The following is a 25,480-nucleotide window of genomic DNA, read 5'->3' on the forward strand; positions in this document are numbered from 1 at the left end:
TCATGCAGCACATTCTCTGGTTGTCATCAGGACAGCTCGAGCCTCAGAGCAGTGAAGACGCAATTGCAAATGCCTGGACCTGATTTTAGTCCAAATTCTTTCCAAAGGACGATAAGATAACAGAGATCTTTTATGCAATCAAGGACATGGAACAATTTCTCCTTCATCTATGTACATTTTCCCAGATTTAACTACTTCCATGCAGGCTCAGGAGTGCTGCTTTGGAATTAGTCTTTGCAAGAGTGCCTTGTTTTTGGACTTCAGCCTGAAGTCAGGGAAATCCCCAGCTGACCCCAAACTATTTTCAGCAAATAATTATAATAAAGATATTCCCATTGATCCAAATTCCAGCCAAGGTATTAGACTGACACATACAAAACAGGGATAATGTTTCATTTTTATGCAGTTATTCAATTTGGATAAGTTAAATGCTTTTGAAACTAAGCAGCATATTAAGAAAAGGAAGTTGACTTCAGTTTGAACCCCAATTAGATGCTTAATTCACCATGAGGAATTGGTGAGCATTAATCATCGGGGAAGGGAAATTAGATTTGACTGATGGATAATGGTTGTATTCCTGTAGAAGACATTCCTGGAGCAGCTCAGAGTTACAAATGTGATTAATAAATGTACCAAAGAAATTTAACATGGAAAAAAATGGTATGAAAAGAATCACACAAGACCTGAAACGAAGAGCTGGTCTTCCTATGACATACTGTGCATTCCATAGCCATGGCATGGAGAGTGCCTCCTCCAAGCACAGAGACAACCACACCTGGAGATGGTTGTGGAAACGTGGGGGTTTAGGGATACTCCCTTACAGAATGAGATCTGGCAGAATCCAGAGGAACACATCTACATGTGATGGTTTAAGAGCTTCGAGCCACGCTCTGCAGACTGGAAGGTGTCTACCACCAGCATGAGCAGCAAGATCCTCGGGCAAAACGTGCTCCAGCAATTCCAGTGCTTCTCAATCCCGGGCTGCTGGTACAGCATGGTAACAACAGGAGCAGACAAAGCTGCACCTGCAGTTTTTCCAATCTCAGTGCTCAGTTCTGCGATTAAAGAACACAACTTTAAGTAGGCATCATAGAATCAACTAGGTTTGAAAAGACCTTTAAGATCAAGTCTAACCTTTATGCCAGCACTGCCATTTTTTTAATGCTTTCAGGGATGGTGGCTCCACCACTGCCCTGGGCAGCCTGTTCTCAAAGCCTGATCACCCTCTAGATGAAGCCATTTTTCCCAATATCCAATCTAAACCCTCCCTGGTGCAGCTTAAGGCTGTTTCCTCTTACCTATCACTTATTACCTGGGAGAAAAGACCTGCCACCTCCTCACTCCATCCTCCTTTCAGGTAGTTGTAGAGAGCGGTAAGGTCCCCCCACATTGCTCATGTATGCTCTAAAAGCCTTGACTCCTCTTTGAAGCATCACTCCTTGATTGAACCCCTCATCAGGCCAATTTGCTGGTTCAGTTCACCACATGGCTGCACAACACAAAGGGGGCAACACGAGGCTGTGGCAGATGAGGTGCTGTCGATGTCCCATCTTTCAGAGCCACTGTGTGCATGGAACAGCTTATGTTACAGGAAACAATGATCCCAGTTTCACAACTCCTTGCTAGACATCAAGAAAATCTTGCATTTACTGAGCACGCTTCAACTGTTGGGGCAGGAATCCTCCTGCCATAGAATCACAGAATGGTTTGGGTTGGAAAGGACCTTAAGACCATCCAGTTCCAACCCCCTGCCATGGACAGGGACACCTCACACTAAACCATGTCACCCAAGGCTCTGTCCAACCTGGCCTTGAACACTGCCAGGGATGGAGCATTTAGCACTTCTTTGGGCAACCTGTTCCAGCGCCTCAGCACCCTCATAGTAAAGAACTTCTTCCTTATATCTGTTTTTATGTTGCCTGTATGAAGCACTGTCCAAGCTACAGCCCCACTATAAACCACAAACTCTCCAAATCATCACTACAGAAGACCAACATCAACGTAAAGAGGCAGACACCAGTTGTAAAGTACAACACTTTATTGCAGCATTGGCAAAGGTCAGATTTCTGAAGCTGGTGAAGATCGGGCAGCATTTCTGTATGAAATGTTACAATTTTACAAGTCTCTCTTCCTACATGCAGAAACCAAAAACAGTGGTAAAAAGGATTTTAAAAGAGCTAGAAAAAAAGAATTAGTAACATACAGATGAGCTCCTTAACTCAATTAACTACCTCTACCTGAAAGCAAACAAAAACCTACGCTAATAAATAACAGATTGTCAGAAACAGACCAAGAAACCTCATTTCTACTTAGAAAAAAATAAAAATTCTACTTGTTTCCAGACTTAAATCTTTTTTTTTTTTTTTTTAACTTTTCTTTTTTGTTGTTTGTTTCAATAGACACAGAGGCTTATCAACCCATGAAGATCAACAAAATACCTGGATCCACCCCCTGACATCCTCCTGTTATGCTGACTGGCACGGTTTGGTTTTCAATGATACATACAATGGGCTCAACTACATCCCTGTCCTCAGGCTGGTGTCAGGCTGTTCCAAGCAGTACAAGTCAACACCCTTGTGTTCATCAACTTCATGTTCTATTTTAAACCTCAACAGACATTTTACCTCCTTGGCTCTGAAGTTTTTCACCCCTCCCCACCCCTTCTTTCTTACTCATCTGGCAGCAAAAGACCATTTCTTAACCACCAACTTTCTTGCTGAGGAGTGTTTGATAAGAAGTTTTCCTCCGTGTCAGGGTTTCCTTTTAGACCTTACTGTTTGCTCTATGTTTTTCTACTGTAGCTTTGCAGCCCCCAAAGAAAATCCTTCCAACACAAAGCACTCGATTCGGAGATAACGCAACTTAAGTCAAGTTTAGAACTCTGTTCTCCCACATATTGAGCTGGCAAAAGACCTTTTCAGTTCCAGTGTAATCCAGCTGAATTTCGGGTTGATCTTTGTTTTCACCGAGCTGCTCGCTGGTCAAGTTAACCATCTCCTTCATTTACTTCTGCTCTCATGAGAAGATTAACCCTCAAGGTGGCTCCTGTAACAAAAAGCTTTTTTTGGTTTTTTTTTATATATTTTATTTTTATTTTTGGTAGGCCATGACTGGAAGCTTCCACTTGTTCCATGAGGGTTTGGGGGGGAAGAGGGGAGGCGGTTGTTCTGCCCCACGGCCCCAGCCTGTCCCAGGTTTCGATTCTGAACGCTCTAGACTGACATGCTGAGATGTGTCCACTGCTCTCATTTAATCGCTGGAGGACTCCACTATCCACAACATCAGAGATACAGGACCTAATGAAATGACACTTGCTGCTGGATCAACGTCTCCTAAGAAGAAAAAGGAGAAGAAAAGAAATAGGTTAACATCAGATATCCAGCACCATGTGGGGATCCCTTTCAAACTGGTGTTCTATGATTCTAGAACTCATGACTTCTCTCTTTTGTTTTCGTTTTAAAGAATATGAGAGGTCATTGACAGCTAAAGATTGTGAAAGCTGCACGATGAACTAAGAGATGGATCTGTCACTTCAAGACAGTGCCATGTCAACGCTAAAGAATGTCTAGTTTGAGTAGATGGCAATGACAGTCTACAACAATAAGCCAGACTGAGGCTAACAGAGAAACTGGATTTATGCTGCCCAAGACTTCTGGTGTACCAGTAAAAAGTGAATTCAAAGCTTCAAAATATAATATTGGTCAACACGTCAAGTACATAGCAGGTGATGCATAAAGTGTGTTTGTCCAGTAGCTGAAACAGGAAGTCATGTTAAATTCACATTTTTCCTTATTATCCATACTCTGATTTTCCAGCATTAATGCAATACTCTATTATAAGAATATTTAACTAATAAAATCCTAGCATCCTGTTATTACCTTTCTGCTTCATTTTTCTTTATTAAAAGGGATAAAGAAGTCAGATGCAAATAGGAGAACTAAAATTACCAATTAATTGAGTATGATTTAGTTCGTCAGCTTACATCTATATCCCAATGGGCCTTTTGACGCAGACAGGTCCCTCTTTCTTCACTATGCTTTGAGAACAGCAGTGAGTTTTGAGGTCAGTGCTTTTAACAAGGAGAGCTTTAACAAGATAATGAACTCCTTGGTAAGGCCTGTTCTCCACAGACAGGCTTCTCACTGCAGTTCTTTTTTCTTTCTTGGCAATCAAGGTTTTTAAATAGATTTCATAAAATGTGGTTTCATTTCACTTTATAAGCAAGCCATTTATATCAATGCTCTATAAACAAAGGAAAAACACCTTTTTATGAAGTGAGACGCTGTTCTCCAGGACTGTAAAGAATATTTTCATGTCAATCTCATCACTGAAAAGAATTACTTTTGTGAATGTTGTGTTTCCTGGAGGTATCAGTTTAACAGCTCCACAGCCAAAGTCCTCTGTTAGTGCACAAATGCTACAAAACTGGAAGCAAGAGTGAAAACTGTTGCCTTCCCAGCTCTGTTGAAGCAAATCGAGGAACCCTACTTTTAATGGGCTCACAGTAAGTTATCTTTAAGGCCAATCAGCCTTAAATGTATGAGTCCCAAAAAGAATCTCCTCCTTGCAGGATTAGCAGGTCTTAAAACCTGAGGCTATACAAGCAGGTGATTACAAACAGCAGTAAACTTCATTTTCTGATCCAGCATTTTGCACATGCTAAATAACAAGAAATCTGACCAAGCCTGTAAATCTCCCTGCATGTAATTCAACACAGAAAAAGGACATTAATAGATAAAAAATAAACACTGCAAAAGATTTCTCTCTAGTTTTTTTAACAAAATGCATTCTGTATAGCCACAGCCACTACTTCATTCTTCCACTTATGGTGGGTTTATCATAGGCAAAGGAGGCAACACTTCTGTGGGGTTTTTTGGGGGTTTGTTTTGGTTTAACACCCCATCAGACTAAAACAGAATCACAGAAAACTTTAGGTTCCAAGAGCCCTCTGGAGGTCACAAGGTCCAAATCACAAAGCAAGATGCAGTTGTTCCAAGGCCAAAACCATACAAGAACACAACACTGCCTTCATCACTTTCTGAATCACCTGTTATGATAGGTAGATTTGGATTTAACTTCCTAAAAGATATTTGAAACATGGTGCTTAGGACATGTTTAGCAGCACAAGAGTTGTTGGTTTGTGCATTACAATGGAATCAACTGGGAGATGTAGTTGCTCAGATGATTCCTAACCTCAGGAAATTTAGAATAAAAAGTTGCATACCTTAAAGAAAGTAACATACATCATTACTTCCAATAAGTTTGAGTTACTACTGCGAGAAAACAACATATCTTCTTCATATACAAGGAAGAAACAACACAACACAGCTCACTCATCATATAAGTGATAACACCTGTAATTATACAAACTGGTTCTATCATGTAGGAAAGGGAAAACTTCTCCCAACAGATACTAAAATTAACAGCTCAGTTCCTATTTGCTCTTAGCAAATAGGAAGATACTCTAGTGTCCTCAGAGCCTGTGGGGTAACTTCTTCACTAAAACATAAGGGAAGTCTGGGCAGGGACTGCAGCTCACGCTTCAAAGTCAGAAGACAATCTTCAATATAGCCTGTAAATCAGAAGCTGTAAAATGTAGGTGACAGACAATCCACTCCAGATAAATATTACCTCTGCTAAAATACCTTTCAGAGTTAAGAAAAGTACCATACCCTCAATACAGGCTAAGATGGCTCAACTGAGGCATGACTGCATGCCTGAGCAGTGCAGTATACAACAAATAAATATGCCTGCTAAAACAAACTTCCTGCTCCCTGCTCTAAAGAGCTTACAGATTAAAAGGAACAAAGAGCAAATTACATAAAACAAAACTACATCAGAATTGCAAGCGCATGGCACAGCTATTTGAACAAGCAAACACTACTTAAACTGTTCACTGGACAATGTCTGACCTAGCTTACAGGGAACAGTTTAAGTCAAGTCCTAAATTATATTTCCCCTGAAACATTTGAAAACAAAAAGCTTTCAAAAGAACTGCATTGAAAAAACCAATCTGCAAATATCACATCTAGTGTTCTGGCTGCTGTACATAAGGAGTAACTGCAGTGCTCTCCTTGTACAGGTTACAAGGCTTTTGGGAAAGTCGACATGAAGACAACTGCATAGTTATTTCTGAAACACCTGCAAGTATTACAGCAACTGAGTGTAACTGAATAGTTTGTACTTCTGCAACAGTGGTATGAAAAAGCTAAGTGGACAGCACTCTCATTTTATCGAGTTACATCTGGTTAATACTTATTTTAAACTGCAGAATGTTTTCAAAAGAGGCATTGGTTTTGTTTGTACCCTATGTGTATGGATCTCAGTGGACTGAATGATCATCAGGAAGGTATAAAATGACTATAAGAATGTACCACAAAGTAGTAAAGAAGTTGCCAATGCTACTGTAGCATAGGATTAGCACATTAACTTATTTGTAGTTGACAAAGACAGATCCATTAGTAGGTAAACTCTCCCTTCAGAGCTGCTGCTCCACCTCCAAAATCAACTTGCAAAGAAAAAAGAAACATGAAAGCAGTCTGTGTTCCACCTGAAACCATTTATTCAAATTCGTGCTGCAGGGCTAATTTAATGGTTTATTTGCAAGCTTACTCTGAGTGAGAAGAGACACACAGATATATTAAAGCTGTAGAATGTCTATTAGGCAATCTGGAATGGCTCTTTTCATGTTAATACTGGTTTTGGTATGCTCTTGCACACCATAAATCTAAGGTTCTCCTCCCCCCTCCTCACCTTTACTATATTTACTTTCCATTCAGGGCTTCAAATACAGAGGTACAGCTCTCAAATTCACCAAACTGAAGCAGCACAACGGGAATTTCTCTGGATACTCAAAAATATCCTCTCCCCCTCTCACAGAGAAAGCAGGATTTGCATCTTTTCCTCTATAAAAAGGTTCAGATGCTACCAGCCATTTCACAACTGAAAAAATAATCCTCTGGCTTCCAAACCTCACTCCAGGAGGTATTTACAGACACTGTGTTAGAAGCACAAACCACCGCTCAGTGTTTTAACTGAATGCTTTAGAGAGGAACCTACTAACAACCGCACTTGCACTACACAGATCATTATCGGTTTCCATTATGAAGGTAATTACTTACTTAGAACCAGAATTACCACAGTTAAAGGAAGATTGTCCTACCTCCCACCAGTCTTAAAGATTAGATCCGCATTAGGTGCTCCCTTCGGATGCTGGTACCGAGGCCGCCGTTCACGATTAGTATTTGCTGGAGCTGGACGCTGTGCCAGAGACTGCAACATTTCTGTAATGTCATACAGAACAAAGGGAAATACATTTTCTATGCATGAGGAATTTACACAAGCACATTTCGCTGCCATAAAAAGACACCTTGGTTACCCTTTGCTATGCTTCAGGAATAAACACATATGCTTATGCGGAATAGACACTCCTCAGTTTATTCCACAACAGCTAATTTTGGAAGAGTTACTAAATTGCATAGACAGCTTTGACAAATCCAAACTACCCCATACGATGAACTTGCATTTCCAGGTGTTCTCTGGAACAGAGAGAACTGCCAGTGATGGTTTTCATCACAGGTGCTTAAGAAAGGGGCTGTGACCTTTTCTTTCTAAAGATACCAGCCACCTCTTTCTTTATCAATGATCAGGGACAAAGCTGCTCAGCAGTAAGAGAAACCACAACATTAAACTACCCTGAAATAGTAACACCTGGACAATGTTGCTGCCAAGTAAAGACTCAGCAAGAAACCTGCCCTAAAATTAGGCATTGAGAAGTCAGTTATTTAAGCCTAAGATATCCATAATAGGATCCTGTTGCAGAGAAGGCAGGCATCTGAAGATGTGACTCAGCTGACCTACATTACACTGTCCTATGGATGAGATTTTTCACTTTAGGATCAGTTGGGAAGAAATAGGTGGGTGCAGAAAGAAGCCTACGCTACCCAGTTGAGCTCTGGACATCTAATTTTTGGGCAGTTTAAGCTAGGCAAGTATTGTATTTTGGCATTTAGTAAGACTTCATTTCTAAAATTTGATGTAATGATAAAAATGGTTCTTTATCAGGCCAAGTTACTGGTTATTAAGCACCCCCTGTAATTACAAACACAGCACAGGAACCTCCATGTAACCCTTTGCCCATATGTTAGTGCATCTAATGAAAGTATTTCTGACAGTCCACCTGTGCAAGAATCTACATTACTCAGCAAAGAGACAGATGGAATCAATGAAGAGGAAAAGCAGAATGAACTGTTAAACAGATTACATTTGAAAGTCTGCTCTGTCTGGTTCTCTAATCTCTGGTAATCTCATTGGAGACACATACCCATCATCTGCTAGAAATGAATTCCACTACTCTCACAATGACTTGCAGAACTAGAGACTCCAATGAGATTCTCTGGCCACTTACAAAATGCACACAAAGTTTTTGTAAGTTATCCACCCAATCTTTAAGAAAACTGGGAATCTATGAATGACTTAATAGACAATATTGGTGTCAACAGTTAATAAACAGTGTATTGACGCTCTGTATACTCCCCTTTCAACACCTGGAAAAGGCAAAGCAAGCCCTTCCAACACACTGCCAGTCCAGTTTTGTAAACATCATGAAATACCATCCTTCAAAACAATTCTGTATGCCAGGGGAGATCTCTGTTGGCAATGACAAGACTCAGGAAGAAAATAAGAAGAGTTTACGGTTCATTGCCAGCCAGGTGCAATGAAGCAGTAAGCATGTGCCTGCCTGTCTCCTCTGTTTTCCAGACTGCAGGTGAAAGAAAATAGCAGGGTTTGTGAAAAGTCAGTAACTGAGAAGTTGAGTAATGGAGAAGATAACAGAAGGAAGACACGGCAAGGGAGCACGATGTATTAGCCAGGCTGAAGATACGTCCCCCATCTTTGGTTTTACTGAAGAAAATAATCATCTACACAGAAAAATACTAGTCTAAATAAGTCACTCAGTTTCTAGTATTTCTTTAAACTAAAAATGTTTGCAATGCTAATAAACATTGCTGAAGTATTAAATAACTGATACTACTTTGAGTGAATTTTCACCTATCAGCTACATTGTGCTGATGAAAAGAAACCCCAACCCAAATGTCTGTGCAAATGGTAGGACAACTCTAAGGCATTGTTCCAGAAATTGAGATTTCTTCCTTCCTTTGTAACTTCAAAGCTTTAACCAGAAATTCAAACCCAACTCTTTCTTTCAATGGGTACGTGCCAACTACAGGCAAGCAACAGTGAACTGCACAAAATAGAAATTAAAAACAGTTTCAAAGAGGAATGTAATCTGGCATGTTTAATTTAACCTGATTAAATGGCTCATCTTAGTTTTGTTTTACTGTGTATATTATCCCCATTACTAAAAAACAATCAACAGCTATTTTAAAAATGGATGTCAATGATGGGAAACCCTATTTCTTCCATGTTGATTTTCCTCCTATTTTGATGCTTTAGACGCAGCACCTGGAAAATCTATGAGAAAGTTAAAAAAAAAATCAATGGTTTCTTTGCAAGCTGACTTGTTATCAATTGGGATCAGCTGCCTGATTCACTTCTCTTGGACAAAACCAGTGTGATCCTTTTTTTGGATAAGAAGCACAATTGCTCACAATAAAATCTTATATTAAACGAACTAATTTTAAAGATACCAAAAAGGCAGAAAAACCCAAATGCCCTGACCAGCAGAAGTATCAGAAATATCATTAAATAAGGAAAACCCACAAAAAGCCTGAGAAAAGCACTGAAATGTCTAATTCTAGAGTCTACTATTTCTTTTCCTTTTTCACAAGTGGGCTTTATTAGAGGGGAGTGTCTCAGAAAAAGATGTTTTTAAGCTGATTACGATGTTTAATACTAAGAATATATGGTGTTACCATTTCAGAGCTCTGTAGACACTCTGGAAAAAGACTCCTATTTACAAATACAAGTTTAGTTCTTGTACTATCCAAGTTCTGAAAGGCGTGTTAGATTCCATAGTGGTTTTAGACTTAGAGCTGTTTTAATTTAAATTTCCCATTTCTTGATGAATAATGACCTTTCACTAAATATCTTAAATGAGATTCCTGCTAATGAACTACTTATACTGTAATTGCCACCTGACTGCAACATCTTTACCAAAACACAGAGCAGTATCTTTGGAGATGTTAAATGGAAATGCTAAGGTAAGAGCTGAATACCATCGGTTTTATTGGTCTGGCTTTTGTTTACTATCTGAGTAAGCCAAAGTTGAGACTGAAAAACAGAAAAAAGACAAAACAAACCACCCCACAACCAAACACACCAAGTGCACCAACCAGTTTAGGGCTGTATAATCTGTGGTATTAACTGTTTGCTTCAATCTGTCCAGGTTCCAAAATGCCTGACTTACCTACCTTTAAAAATCAAATTAGGTCACATGAATTTGTATGAAACCTTCATTCTGTTAATATATTCTTGTGCTCCAGATTTGTAGCACTCCTAGAACCTTTAGCAATAGGAAGCAGTGGCAGTTTTTATTTCTCAGGTGAAGGTTACTTCTTAGTATTCGCAAGTCTTACCAAGACTAATGAAGATTCTAAATACTATTAATATCTCAAATACCTATAAGTATCTAAAAAGCAGAGCTTAAGTTGCACAGAATTAATTCCTCTTGTATCCTACTCAATTGTCTTGCAGCAATGGAGACAATGCCACGAACATCAGATTAATTTTGTGTTATCTCATTTTTAAGGTAACAACCTCCCTTTTCCCCCTTTCCCAAAATAAATGGAAATGCTGAAATTTGAGGGCCACTTGAAAACTCAATTTCGTGGAAGAGCTATAAAAACTTTTCAAGTACAGAGACAAGGGTATAAGTAATGAATGACTTAAACTAAACCACAGGTTTTCCATGAAGTATTACAAATCAATAGTCAGAACTTGAACCACTAATTATCACAAATCATATTTTCTGTAGGTCCACAAAAGTTCCTCTGAAAATAAAGACTAAATACTTGGTGATGTTCTTACCCTGGTAGTCCTCTTGTTCTTGCCGTTCATTGATATCCAGAGTGAGCTTTTTCATCCTCATTCTCTCCTCCTGTTCAGCTTGCTGTTGGTTCCAATGGTTTGCAGCGAGTTGGGAAGACATTGGTACATTTAGGATCTTAAACTGCAAGTGGAAATAAGCTTTTAAGTGCCCATCGCATTAAAAAACACAACCACAAAACAATCCAAAATACATGGAGGTTATGGTATTTCCAGGTTATTGTGATGATCAGATCTCAGTTTCTGATAGTACTTTCTACACAAGTTTCTACTGGAAAGCGCGTTGTTTGTTGGTTTAAAACTCTATTTCACATAAGGAAGCACGAGAAAATACAAGATATCCAGCCCCCCGAAAAACACAGAGAACATACAAAAGGCTGATGCACTGCTAAGGCAAAACACTATTATATGCAGTATTTACAGGTAAAAAAGCTAACTTTCACCAGGAACATATAGCTATATGTTTTATTTCTTATATTCATAAAAGCCAATGCCCTCAGAGTGAATTACACTGGTCTTGAGATAAAAGCACCGTAGCTGGTTCAGAAAGTTGCATCACCCTCCAAAGGTCTTTACCTTCCAAAGAGATGAAACCCCTGAGCAGAGTTTCTACCATTAACCCTTGTGATAACAGAGGAGAAGCGTTCCAAGCATTTCAGATATCCCACAGAATTCCTTGGCTGCTAATTTTCCTTTTAGGAATGATTCCATCTCCACAGTGCTTATTAGTCTGGAGATAAGCATGGTGTCAAATTTAACCTTTTTCTCCTCCCCCACACCCAAACATCCACACTATACATTCAACACATTATCTGATTTGCCATAAGCTACATGAAAGGTAAGCCTGGTTCTACTCCTACTCTCTGCAAAACGTAGCTGAGAATTTCAGAGAGGAGTAGGGGAAATGCTTTCTTTTTCCCCAGACTCAGAAAATCCAAGATTTTCTTTCCATAGTATTTTGGCTTTAATTGTTCCAAAAACAAGAAGATAATCTTATTTGCAACTGAAATAAAAGTTTTCAGAACCCCCTTAATGCTAAAGTTAGTGAACACATTTAGAAAAATGCAACTTCTTCCTTCAACTGCATGTCCACTAGAAATAAATATTTCCATGCTCTAAGTAGGGTAATGCATTTAAGGATAATCACTCAATATTCCATGTACTACTCTGAATCCTGCTGCTTGTTCTTCTCATCTGAGATCTATTTCCATTGAAATAAAAGCAGAGCCGATTTCTAAGTGTTCTTTTCTTCTACACTGTCAAAAACTGCAGACAGATACACAAGCAAACCCTCTACTGAGAAGGTTTATAGTAAAAGCAAAATCCTCGCTGCGTATGGTTAGTGTTTAACTCAATGATTAGTAAGAAATTTCAAGGTATCTATTATATAGTAGTGCCCCACTAGCAGCAGATGAATGATGAGCATAAGACACCACTGAAATTCCTAAAAGGAAAATTTCAGACCCACCATCTGAAAAAAAACTGTGTCTGAAACAGTTAAGACAGACTTTTGTGAAGACTTGAGATAACCCTGGGTACAGGAAGCCCTATGAATTAGAAGATTTATCTAGATGAGACAAATCAGGCAAAAGATTAATTTTTTTGGGGGGGGTGTGTATAAAAGCATATTATATTGAACATAAACACAAACTTGTTATTAAGGTGTGCGTGGAAGAATAAAAATGAAAGTTCCTGAAATTCCAACAGGAAAGCAAGCTTTAGTTACTTATTCCTGAGCATTCTATGCATGTTCCCAGATCTTGCCAAATGAGCTTTACACAAGCTACACAAATAACTAACCCATTAGCAGCATTTCATGATAAAAATAATTCCTTAGCTTCACCATGAAGCTCCTAATCCATCTTAATATGTACTTTATATCTGTTCTATGGATTTATCAGCTTAATGGGATTGGTAAGTGTTTTCAGACAGGATGCTTAAAGTAGAAAAAAGAAAGCTGAAATATAGAAGGGTGCACATAAAGAACAGATACAAAACCCAGTGATTAACAATACCACTGAGTCACTACCTCAAGGCAATCGCACAGATACTACTTGAAGTCAAATCGCTGATGACAATTACTGAAGGATGGGATGATTACTGAGCTAATGAAACATTTCTGATTTGCAAATAGTGAAGAGGTATATGAAACCCTCTTACAAAATCTGAGATGGGGACATAAGGACTTCACTTACAAGATGGCAAACTGAAGAAAGATCAAAAATGATCATTCAGATGACTAGATTACAGATTTCATAAACACGTCACAGAGAGAAAGGATTTCATATTCAAGGGCAGACATGACCATTCCATGGATATTACTGGCCTTTCATCAAACGTTGCTAAAAGTCTTTCAAATGAAAGGACATCTTTTGCCTTAGGTATTAACCAAATTTCTTGACACTAGGTGACTTTATTGGCTAAATCTCACCTTAGTTCACACCTACCTCTATTTTCAAAACCATCAAATAGCATGCGACAGACCTCAGCTCTCATCCCTCATGATGGCAGTATTTCTTTATTTCCCCTTGCTCTCTTAGGCTTGTGGATAAATCATGATGCCATAGTCTAATCTCCTGTAACCATATTCAGTTCTACTGCTACTAGTTTTATAAGTTCTGTCATACAACTTCTTTCTATGGGGTGAAAAAACCCAGTTATCTATTGCAAGACACTGGTCTACCCACTGTCCTTCCTACTGCCTGTTTTTGTACATCGCAGTGTGACAAGAAAGATAAAATATGGTGTCCTTGTTGCTATCAGCCTGCAATGACTGTAATTCAGGTTGTATGATGCTGGCAAATAGCAGTCAGTTGTTTTTGTGTTGCTTAAAAGCACTCTAGTTGTCAATGCTCCACTAAAACCTGGCTGAACACTGGCACATGAACCGAGTGCTTAGTGACTGGACCTTAGCTACCTTCCTACCTCTGGAAGGAAGCACAGCATCTTCCATTTGCACCAGTGAGTTCTTTCTTACAGTGAACGTTTCTAGTTTCAGCAGCACCACTGACAAAGCGCACAGAGACCAAACCAATTGCTAACACAGCAAGCTGATGTCATCGTGAGGTGGTGATGCTTATCATTGCAGTGACTCTGCAGATGAGAAGTTCCTTAGAGCCTTCCAGGGTCCTTCTGACTGTTCTTAAAAAGCTGAAAGTTTACAGCTACAGCTTAACAGTGAAGTACGAGTCCATCCCTTCAAACCTCTGCGCACGTTCTGCTCATGCAGATAGAAAATAAAAGTACTTTAAGAAGCAATAATTATTTTCTTTTCAACTCCACCTCTTCTTTCTGCTCATTTTTTTATTAAAACTGACTACTAAGACCTTTTTTTTCCCCTGAATACAGAACTACAGACAAAGAAGCCTTTCACTGACTCAAGAACTGAAGTTGTCTATAAAGCAACTGTTTTCTACATTTCTAGAAACACTGAGAGGAGTTTTGGCAGGAAGAGCCTACTCCCAAAACCAAATATTGGGGGAGGAACAGGGAAAACTCCTGAACAAGTTCTGCTTTCTTTGTAAGCCACATGTTGGCAATATTTTCCCCTCACACAGAAAATGAAGATACTAAAATTCTTGGTAGCTACAGCTACTCCCAGTAAATTATCCTGAAAAAGCTGAACACCTTTTTTGAATAGCATTCTCTCAAATCTCTCCTCAGCCAAACAATAACAGTTAAAATTCCCCACTCAAAACTTCTGTAGAACTTCGTATTCAACATTCAAGTTCCAGGAAAACAGAATAACCTAACAAATAATCATCGCTACTAAATGCAAGCATGTATGTGCCCACTCAAGTAAATATTGCCACTTAACGCTTTCAAAGCTCTTGCTTAGCACAGCACACACTCACTAGTTCAAGTGTTTTGAGATGAGACCATCTCACCTTCTACATGGTATTTTTGAAGCGCCTTTCATGTGCAGGAAGAGAAAGACTCTACTTCATGTTTATACACCTCAACTGTTACACTACTGTCACAATTTAGGCAATACGGCAAACCAAAGTACTGACATGGATCAAAACACTTGAAAGGTACAGATGCAGGGAATGAAACAATTCTTTGGGTTTGCTTTCCATATAAGCTAAATCATTCATTTTCATCACCAATTTATACGACCAAAATGAAAAGGTTTCTTTAAAACACCTAAACCATGAGGAGAAATGCATCTGGAATGCATTAGGTATTGATTTGTATACTATGCATTTGCTGACCTAGGAAAACTCAAATATCTACTGGAGAAAAGAGCCAAGACAAATATATAGCTTGGCTGCATGAAGCAAAGGGCTTATTTGTTTTATCAACATGATTTACATTTGAGTTTCTCTGAGAGATTCACCCAGCGCATTCTGGAATAGTCCCCTAAAAATCTTCAGAAACAACTACTTCCTTTGCAAGTTGAACCAATTCAGCCAAGAGGCAGTTACTTGGGAAATAATGGAATTTACCAAACACCATACAGCTTGACTTGAAGCTGCAAGTGTTTTCAGAAAAATCTGTAGAATTTTAAAGGTTCTGGAATATTCCTTTTTTTCCTCCTACTCTTTTCAACATTCAGTGGCAGTCCAGCAACCGCAGCCAGACATCTTCCACAACTATATTTCAAATCTATGTAAGACATACCTTTGTCCTACTGGTGTAAATGCCAAACATAATTAGTAATAGCATAATTTAACCACAGAACTTTTTCTACATGATTTGTATTAACAACCAAGAATTCCAAGAAACTATATATGGTATTTTCTATTTATCTATTATTATTTATTTATTATCTATATATTTATTTTCTATTTATCAAATCTATTTTCTACATGATTTCTATTAACAACCAAGAATTCCAAGAAACTATATATGGTATTTCTATTTATGCTGTTTTCTATATATTTTGGTATATTCTATTCCAAGAAACTATATATGGTATTTACTATTTATCTATATACGGTATTTTCTATTTATTATTCTATTTATTTATATATAGTATTTTCTATTTATCAATATAAAATATTTTATATTTATTTCTATATTTCTATTTATTTTCTATTTATCTATCGATCATCAAACTATATATGGTATTTTCTATTTATCCAAGAAACTATACATGGTATTTTCTATTTATCTATTTCTATCTATTTCTATTCTATTTATACATGGTATTATCTATTTCTATTTAACTATTATCTATCAAGAAACTATATATGGTATTTTCTATTTATCAAAATTAAGTTGTTTGTATCCCCTCCTGAAAAAAGGACGAAGAAATCAAAAATCCTGTGACTTCCAGTCACAGAGTGTGACTTTCAAAAGAGGTTTTGTTTATTTAAACAATACCTTACGTAAAACCTTACCTGCTGTTTGTTGCCTTTTCTTGTTAACATGACAAATGGCATTGTGTCCCCAGACTCGGACTCTCCTTCCCCACCTCCAAGTGGGGGACCCTTCTTGAGCTGACTTTTCAGATGGAGAGGAATAGCAACATCCAGCTGATGTACTTTAACAGATTCACCACTCCGTTGCTGTTATAAAAAACCAAAAGAAGTAAATTCTATAGATGATCAGATGCTAAACATGCCAGTCAGTCTGGTAACATTCGTGTTTTCATTACTGAGAAAAGGTTTAACCTTCCAGGAAAACAATGTAATATATAAAAACATGTATTTGGCTTTATTACATTTTCCTTTTGTTTCCTTGTTTGTGAAGAAGAAAGTTACAGGGACAGAATACTTCAAATGTTAAAGGAATTTTGGATAATGACCTTTTAAAGAAAGAAACCTAAAGAACTCATTAGACACACTTGAGAATGGACATTCTATATTCAAATGGGGTTTTTGTAGCATTTTATTCATGTATTCCTCATCCAGGGCTTGCTGTACTCAAATATTTACCAGATGCGACTGAAAGAAAACTAAAAGGACTTAAAGGTTATGTGCATTTAAATGCAGCTATAATTTAAACATGTTAAAACCTAGGCATGGATAGTCTAGGTTTTAACATCCAAGCACTGCATAGTATCTGATGCAGTTATTCATCCAGTAAAATATGTCGGCATGTCATATATTCACTGGGCAAATACAATTAACAGCTATTTTACTAAAAGCTACTTATCCAAATATGTCAATTGCAGAGAAGAGGCCACAATTAAGAGAAAAATCCATGTTCTTTAATATGGTAAGATAAGCATTAATCCTTTATTTACTTAAATACAGTTAGCTGGACATCAAATTATATTAACTTAAGAAAATAGGTATTTATACCTGAAGATTTTCCAGCATCATTTTATCCAATGCCTGAATGAAGTCCTCATCTTCTGCACAAGGGACATGCTTAAGTCCTCCTCCTTTAATCATTACCTCCTATTGCAATGGGAAAAAAACCCACTTTTACTACATTAGTTTCAGAAATGAATATTCAGGCTAGAAGTAAGTGGAAAAAATATCCTTATTGCTTCCCTGCCACACATAATCAAAAGCTTGAAACAAAAATTGCTAAAGAAGTAGTTGTCAGCCTGGATTATTTCCTTGAAGAAGTATTTTCTGATGTTTATTGCACCAATTACGACAAAGGCTGGCCACTCATATTTTGATCTACAAGTGTATGTGTATAGAACCATATGTACACATCCTAGATATGGCAACAATGCAAAGAAAAGCCTCTATCCCTACCACGACTAACTTAATTTTTCCATTAAGTTCATAAAGTTAGGTGGTCTTTTCAAGACAAATACTATCCTTCCAGATTTGGAAAGCACAACATGACAATAAAAATGTTTAAACACATTGTTCTATACTTTCATTACTTTTCAACTGCAATTCAGGCTCAACCAGATGGCTTCTTTTGCTACAGATGTTACAATCTGCCAATCCCAAATTCACATTTTAGGAATTCTGCGCTTCTTGGTTTGTCTCCTTTTCAGTTTGAGACCTAGTGGAGTGTAACTAGTTTACCTTGTTGTACCATATCAGTTTGCTACCACTGCTGGCATTGCAAAACCACCATTTATGCAATCTTTTTCCAGCCTAGCTACCTGTGAAAGTGCACAGTCCTGCGAAAACATGTTGTGGTAGAAGTTGACAACATAAATATTTTCAGAAGGTAATAATGGTAGTCTGCAAAACCAAAAATAAGCTCTAAAATGTATTTGAAAGTACAGCAGGGAGTGTTCCCTCTGTGTTTTCCCAGATATGTTATGAGCAGAACTGGCAAAAAATACTCAGTATAAGGAAACCCAAAGATGCAAAATTCAATATGCTTATCCAAAGCTACCACACATACTGTATTCTCCTCATCAGTTTCATTTTCCTTATTGGAGTCTGTAAGATAATCTGTGTTTTCTTCCTCCTCTTCTTCACCTTCTTCTTCCTCATTGTCTGAGCCCTCCTGAAATATTAAATGAACAACTTATGACTATTTTAAACCAGAAAAGACCACTTGCATCCCATTCCTCATACACATTCTCTGTACCTTTCTCCCCGTCCAAACTTGTTTAGTTCGGTTCAGTCTTTGTAAACTTGTTTACGTTTTGTAGTTAATGTTTCAGTCTGACCTCACTGGCCTTTATCTGGCATTTTCACAAACATACAGCAGAAAACTGGGAGTAGTGGCTGATACTCCAGATGGTTGTGCTGCCACTCAGAGGGAACTCAGCAAGCTGGAGGAATGGATTAACAAGAATTCCTGAAATCCTGCATTTGAGGAGCGATATAGCACAGGCTGGAGGCTGCCCATCTGGAAAGCAGTTTGCAGAGAAGAACCTGTGTCCTAGTGGACAACAAACTGACCAAGAACCACCAAGGCACGCTTGCAGCAAAGGCAGCTGACTGCATCCTGCACTGCACTAAGAGTATGTGTTGTTGACAGGTCAAAGGAGGTTACCCTGCCTGCTCAGCACTCAGCACTGGCAAGACACTTCTAGAGTCCTGCACTCAGTTCTGGGTTCCCCAGTACAAGACAGACGTGGACATACTGGAGCAAGTCCAGCCATAGGCCATGAAGATGATTAAGGGATTGGAGCACCTATCACAGGAGGAGGAGCTGAGAGAGATGGCCGCGTTTAGTGTGAGGAACAGAAGGCTCAGGGTGGGGGGAGATCTTCTAAATGTGTATAACACCTGAAGGGAGGGAGCAAAGAAGAGGGAGTTGGTCTCTTCTCAGTGGTGACACAAAGGCAATGGACACAAGTTGAAAAATTTCATTTAAATGTAATTAAAAAAAAGCCTTTTTACTGTGATGGTGGTTTACCACTGCAGCAGATTGCCCAGAAAGGAGCCTCCATCCTCAGAGATATTCAAACCTTGATTGGACTTGGCAACCTGATGTGGATGGCCCTGCTTTGAGCAAGGAAGGCTGGATAACGTGATCTCCAGAGGTCCCTTTTCCACCCCCCAGCATTTATGATTCTAATGATACTATTAATTTGTGGGTAAAGGCTAAAAGCCAGCAAAATTAAGGAACATGAATGCTGAGAAGAACAGACCGGACAAAACCAACCAGCCCAAGCATAAGGAGAAAAAGTGTTTCCTATTTCCTTGATGAACTGATTTTCTCATAACACAACCATTATCGCATCAACTTTGCTGTGTCACAGTGACAAAGTAGAATTTCTATGTACATGTCTTTCTTTTATTGGCTCCAGCATTTCTGATAGAAAATATTATTGGCACAGTAAACAAGGAAGGTTGTTATGCTCCATAAATCTTTTGTTTATTCATATTACACAGGCATACTCTGAATATCTGTTCTTTTTCCTGCACGACTGCTTTGACATCTAGTCAATACATTTGCTCCTACAACAGATAAAGAAAATTACCTGAGTGTTTTCATGCCAAAAAACTGAAGGCATCTCTTTATCGAAAGGCTTAAATGCGTCTATGCAAATGTACGGAGCGTGGGGTACAAACAAGAGGAGTTAGAGACATGTGCCATCTTACTGGCATCATGGAGACATGGTGGGATGGCTCCTATGCCTGGAGTGTGGGAATGGAAGGATACAAGCTCTTCAGGACATACAGAGAAGGAAGACAAGGAAGGAGTGTTTCCCTCTATGCCAATGACCAGCTGGAAGGGATGGAGTTGTGCCTGGGGATGGATAAGGAGCAACCAAGAGTTTATGGGTCAGGATTAACGGGAGGGCAAGGACAGGGGACATAATAGTGAGGCCACCCAACCAGGAAGACTGAGCACATGAGGCCATCTACAGACACATAGGAGCAGCCTCATGCCCAGAAGATGCCACAAAGATCCGCAGAAGGCTGGAGCACCTCTCCTACAAAGACAGGCTGAGAGAGCTGGGCTTGTTCAGCCTGGAGAAGAGAAGGCTCCAGAAAGACCTTAGAGCAGCTACAGTGCCCAGAGGTGGCCTACAAGCAATTTGGAGAGGGGCTTTTTATAAGGGCATGTAGTGACAGAACAAGGGGGAATGGCTTTAAGCTGACTGAGGGGAGATCTAGATGAGGTATTAAGAAGTTCTTCCCTGTGAGGGTGCTGAGGCGCTGGCACAGGGTGCCCAGAGAAGCTGTGGCTGCCCCATCCCTGGCAGTGTTCAAGGCCAGGTTGGACACAGGGGCTTGGAGCAACCTGCTCTAGTGGAAGGTGTCCCTGCCCGTGGTGGGGGGTGGTGGAGCTAGATGAGCTTTGACACTCTTTCCAACCCAAATCATTCTATCATCCCGAGAATCACATTCCCTGAGCAAAGTCGTCAGGTTTAAGCTTCTGACATAAGTTCTAGGGAATAAGCCTCAGATACTCTGTAATCAGTTTTCCATATTTACAAAACTGGGATGGAAATATCCTCAGAGTACTGACTGGGTTGTGCATACCCACATTTCACCTCCTAACTCAGTGACATAAAAGGTATTCAGGAAGTGGTGTTATCAATATTTTGATCACCCATTTTTATGTAAGGCAAGGTAAATGATTAAGTTCACCTCTTCTTCTGGTTCATTTACTTCACTTTCATTTCCAGATTGTTCCTCTGTCTCTGCTCCACCTTCTTCCTCCTCTTCATCCTCTTCCAGATTCTCTCCTTCTGTAATGGAGTCTTTGGAATCTTTGTCATTCACAATTCCTGAAATTTGAAAAACAAGAATTAGAAGAATGAGAACATTAGAACTCACATAACCACTCAAGTTATATGTGGAAGATGACCTCAAAAGTCCATTTTTACTGAACACTAAAACTTCCAATGGTCATAATGTTCGATTCCCTAATGAAATGTTTTCTATATAGTTACCTTACTTGTAAAGGGTAATAATTTCCTTGCCAGAAAAGGAGGAAAACATTCTATAGAATGTTTAAAATCGCCCACAGAACAAGCAGCAAGAAGCTGCTCTGTGTAAACTGCTTCAAAAACATCCCCAAACTAAACGTGCAACCTTACTGACACATGCACTGAAATAGGAGCACTAAACTACAGATGCTTTACAAAACTAGCAGAACTCAGAAGACATCAACCTCCTGCAGTCTTTGTTCTAGTACTTCACGCTGCTGTCAAATAACAGTTTTGAAACCACTATATTCTCAGCCTGTGATGACTTTCTGACTCTTTTCTAACGCTCTAAGGCTACACTTGAACCTCTGAGGATGTAGGTGCCTATATGAAGTCTTTAGGAAATCAGGTTCTATTCCAGAAGTATTATTGAATGTGCTCATCCTACTTGTAGACAGGACTGTCAGTTCTTTCATTGTGCTTTAGTTCATCTTGCAGTCTTCCTTATTGACCTGCTTGCCACCTCTGTCCCTCAAGACATATTAGCTTACTCTGCAAAGTACAAAGTGTAGCTCTCCTAAACCTCTGCTTTTGTTCAGTAAGGTATTCTTCACTAAAACCTTTATCTATCCCATTCACAGAGTAGTGAAAAGTAAGTTTAAGCTTCCTTCAGGGCTTTAGTGTTCAATTTAGTCTCCTAAACACACTTTCTCCTCCATACTCCAGAGGTTTCAAAGCATTGTTTTTACCTCCCCTATTTTAAACACTGTGCACTTCAACATATGTGCTGCTCCACAATTATGCAAGATTCTTTTGAATCATTATATTCTCAGCAGTACAAAATCACCAGAGCAGCACAGGAACCAACAGTCAGTCCCCAGTGCAAGTTCTGCAGGCAACAAACCACTGTTCTGCCTAGAATTACACTTCTGACTGACAAAGAGCAGAGCACATCATGGTCTTTAGCACAATACCTTCTCAGTGTTACCATCCATGGGCCAAGGAACTGTGGGGACAAACTGATCAAGAACTGGGGGTTTCCCAGGGCTTTTGTTGAAGTATTAAACACTTATTTCCTTCAGATATGCTTGTACCTATCATCATAACCTTCAAAGATCAGAAAGGTAGATGAGGATCTTCCCGAGATCACCTTCAAACAGTCCCAATAGGAGGACTAGGAACTATTGCACCTTAAACTGATGTTTGACAGCAAGACAGTAATATCAGTATCAAGAAGAGCAACACACTTGGGGGTGGATGGACATGACACAACCCCCTACAGTAAAGGCTGTACCGTTGATGGGCTTTGCTTGCGCCAAAACACACACAGTAAGATGTTCTCCAACACTTTCTCACATTTAGGAACCACATATCTCCCCCTTAACTACACCAAATCCAACTGCTGTAGTGGTGGTAAAGTTCTTATGATTTGTAGGAAGTGCTGAGATCTTTCAGAAGATTATTACTTCATGTAACCACTTGTAAATTACTTCATTATTATTTTGAGAGCATAAAAGCTACTAATTTATGTCACACCATAAGGAAATTTTAATCTGCATTTGAGTTACTACATAGGTAATTTTAAGGCACGTCAATTAAATGAAGAGCATATTAACAAAATAAATTCCTCCTACACAGAAGTTGCAATGTTTTACCTGGCAATGACGTGTCCTTATCCCACTGGATTAAAGGATTATTCTTAAAAGTTGAACTTGTGTAACTAGCTTAAGTGCTATTAAGGCTCTAATTTACACAAAGTGCAAAATTTACACATAAAATCTTTTCATGAACAAGCTTGTCTTCAAATAAAAATGAAAGCTTAGAAAACAACTCCATTTATTGAGAAATGAGCACAACAGTATCCAAAAATTGGTAAGAACTGGTATGTACAAAACGTTTAAAGGTTAAGATGATAGTACTTTTAGATACACGCTAACCAGCATCTTGTCAACTGAGCTGTCCTGCAACACCAACCTTTTTCCTCCTGAAATTAACTGGTTTTTAACACAGCAAGATATATATATATAAATATATATAAATATATATATGTATATAAAAAAAATCCTGTAATCTTAGCAGGAACTACAAGCCAGCACCCAACCTAGCTGACATATATTTTAAGAAGAAAAACCCCACTTTAATAATCCAACCAAAGCTCTAATTCATAAAAGGTAAATTATCCTCTGGCCGCTACTGAAATGTAAAGCCCATCCAAAATTATTCCAAAGGAAGTGTAAGGCTCTGACAGTAAGCAAAAAGTACCTGACAGTGTTTTAAAAGCAAAACATGTTCCACCTTTTGTTTTAGTCTTACACTAATGCTTACTTTGACACAGCAACTTTAGTCAAGCAGAGCTGGAGAAAGAACACAGAGTTGCAAGCAACTAATCTACCAAAATGACCAAGCTGTTTCTACCAGTACTTACCAACCAACAGGCTGCAGTGACCAAGTGTGCAGATACTCCCTGCTTTTCATATTACAGCATGCTTCCTAAGTTCTTTTGATGAAATATAGTTTTCTTCCTCATCATTTGCACCATACTAATCCATATATTTATATACGCATACACTCCTCTTCAAATACTACTATATTACATGTAAACTATATATATACACCATATACTACTACTACTATATTAATAGTATTCATATTGACTTCTTTTTGAACACTCAATCACTTTAGAGTTATGGAGATTCCATATGACCTCTATGGTGATCAGAAAAATGCAAAGCAGTTACAAAACTCTTTCTGTCATGAGAATAAAAAGATCATATCATGAGAATAGCAACAGTCATCATCATACAAAAGAGAATTTTAAGACATATTTAAGGAATTGTCAAGAAGGCCTCATTGCCTTTGCACATTTTCTTACCTAACTTTATTAAGAATTCTCTTTCCAAGTCTTGCACCTGTCTGACAGCTTCTTCCAGAGAATTGCAGAGCTTTATCTTTGGTCTCAGCAGTTCCAGTGTATCACTGATCATATAGTCTATGTCTATAGGAAACGGGTGGTCTTTTGTCCAAACATCCAGACTTTTTTTCCACCAAACATACCGCTAGAATACAAAATATTCAAATAGATTACACCCACACTGGCATTTATAAACTATTTAACTTAAGAAGTTTGTAATGCCTGGCCATGTTCGTAGTATAGGAAATGCAAAAGACTTTACATTGCTACTCTCCTATTTCATGCAACTATTAGATATTTTAGTATCACTAAACACTGTTTGATAACACTGGGTATCATAAACGAAGAATCTGCTCCTTTCATCATAACAACTGTTAAAAGTATGAAGACGAAGCAAAAAAACCCACTGAAAAGTAAGTACCTTCTAAGGGTAGATGCTTTCTATGAGAGATGAGCACTTCATCAGCCAGCTTCCAATTCAATTTTCAAGAAAATTAATTCCCCCAAAGGCATTTGCTTTTGCTCTAATGGTGCAGAACTTAATGCCATGTTCATAGAGTCCAGGAGTCCCCAGCTCCATTCCTGCAAAGCTGCTTTCTAAGTAGTCAGTGCCAGGCGATTTTGTTGCATGGAGCTTTCTCCATCCCAACTGGAAGACTTGTTACTTATCTTTGCTGGGACTCATAAGGTTTCAGCCCATCTGAGACTCCGTGAAGGGGGGAACCTAAACCCTTCAGTGAATAAACTGCTACCCCAGTGTTCTGCAAGTTAGTTGGAACAACAACATCTACATATAACTGAACATATATATCACTTTAAAAGAAAACTGACAGACAGGATTCTGAAAATTATAGTGCTAGAAAACAATGAGAGAAATATATAACATTGCATTAGCTTCTTAAAGAAATCTACAGAACTACATAAAATTTAGTTCAGAATACCTGAAAATATACAAGGAAGCAATCAAGTTTTCGTTTGCTGGATCCTCTGTCAAAATACTGCCCACAGGTATCGAGGATAGTACACACTAGTCTGATTCTGAAAAGATGCTCTGGAGGGTCCAGTGGACTAGGACTACCATCAGGGTTCACACCAAATGATGTGAAAGAATAGAGAGTTCGAAATATTACAGCCGATTCCACCATTCGATAATTATAAAGCTCCCCCAAGAACTTGGCACTGCTGATCCGCCGCTGGTTAAACTTTGGCTGGTTCACCTTTATCAAAAAAAGGACAAAAAATTCACTTTATCATGCAGACACAACAGAATCTTTGTAACAGGTTTGTTGTTTGGTGAAGAAAAAAGCAGTATAAAAAATTTGGTAGGAATTCATTATAATAAAAGGTGATTATTTATGGCT

The 25,480-nt window shown here is 38.6% G+C and overlaps 1 protein-coding gene across 2 annotated transcripts in view; it reads right to left on the reverse strand.

Moving 5' to 3' along the window:
* Positions 1–2,020: 2,020 nt before the first annotated feature.
* UPF2 (UPF2 regulator of nonsense mediated mRNA decay) overlaps positions 2,021–25,480 on the reverse strand; it is a 64,830-nt gene continuing 41,370 nt past the window's right edge. The window contains exons 14-22 of one of the 2 annotated variants that reach the window (XM_030480461.1): positions 25,061–25,336; positions 24,081–24,264; positions 20,928–21,067; positions 18,277–18,381; positions 17,259–17,357; positions 16,353–16,520; positions 10,990–11,131; positions 7,163–7,283; positions 2,021–3,332 (exon numbers count right to left, since the gene is read on the reverse strand). In XM_030480461.1, the coding sequence (XP_030336321.1) occupies positions 3,323–3,332; positions 7,163–7,283; positions 10,990–11,131; positions 16,353–16,520; positions 17,259–17,357; positions 18,277–18,381; positions 20,928–21,067; positions 24,081–24,264; positions 25,061–25,336 (1,245 nt within the window). In that variant the 3' untranslated portion in view covers positions 2,021–3,322. Of the gene's footprint in view, positions 3,333–7,162; positions 7,284–10,989; positions 11,132–16,352; positions 16,521–17,258; positions 17,358–18,276; positions 18,382–19,679; positions 19,788–20,927; positions 21,068–24,080; positions 24,265–25,060; positions 25,337–25,480 lie in introns of those variants that run through there. The other variant, XM_030480462.1, reaches the window with a different exon arrangement.

Source organism: Strigops habroptila, chromosome 3, assembly GCF_004027225.2.
Source record: "Strigops habroptila isolate Jane chromosome 3, bStrHab1.2.pri, whole genome shotgun sequence".
Classification (NCBI taxonomy): Eukaryota; Metazoa; Chordata; class Aves; order Psittaciformes; family Psittacidae; genus Strigops; species Strigops habroptila.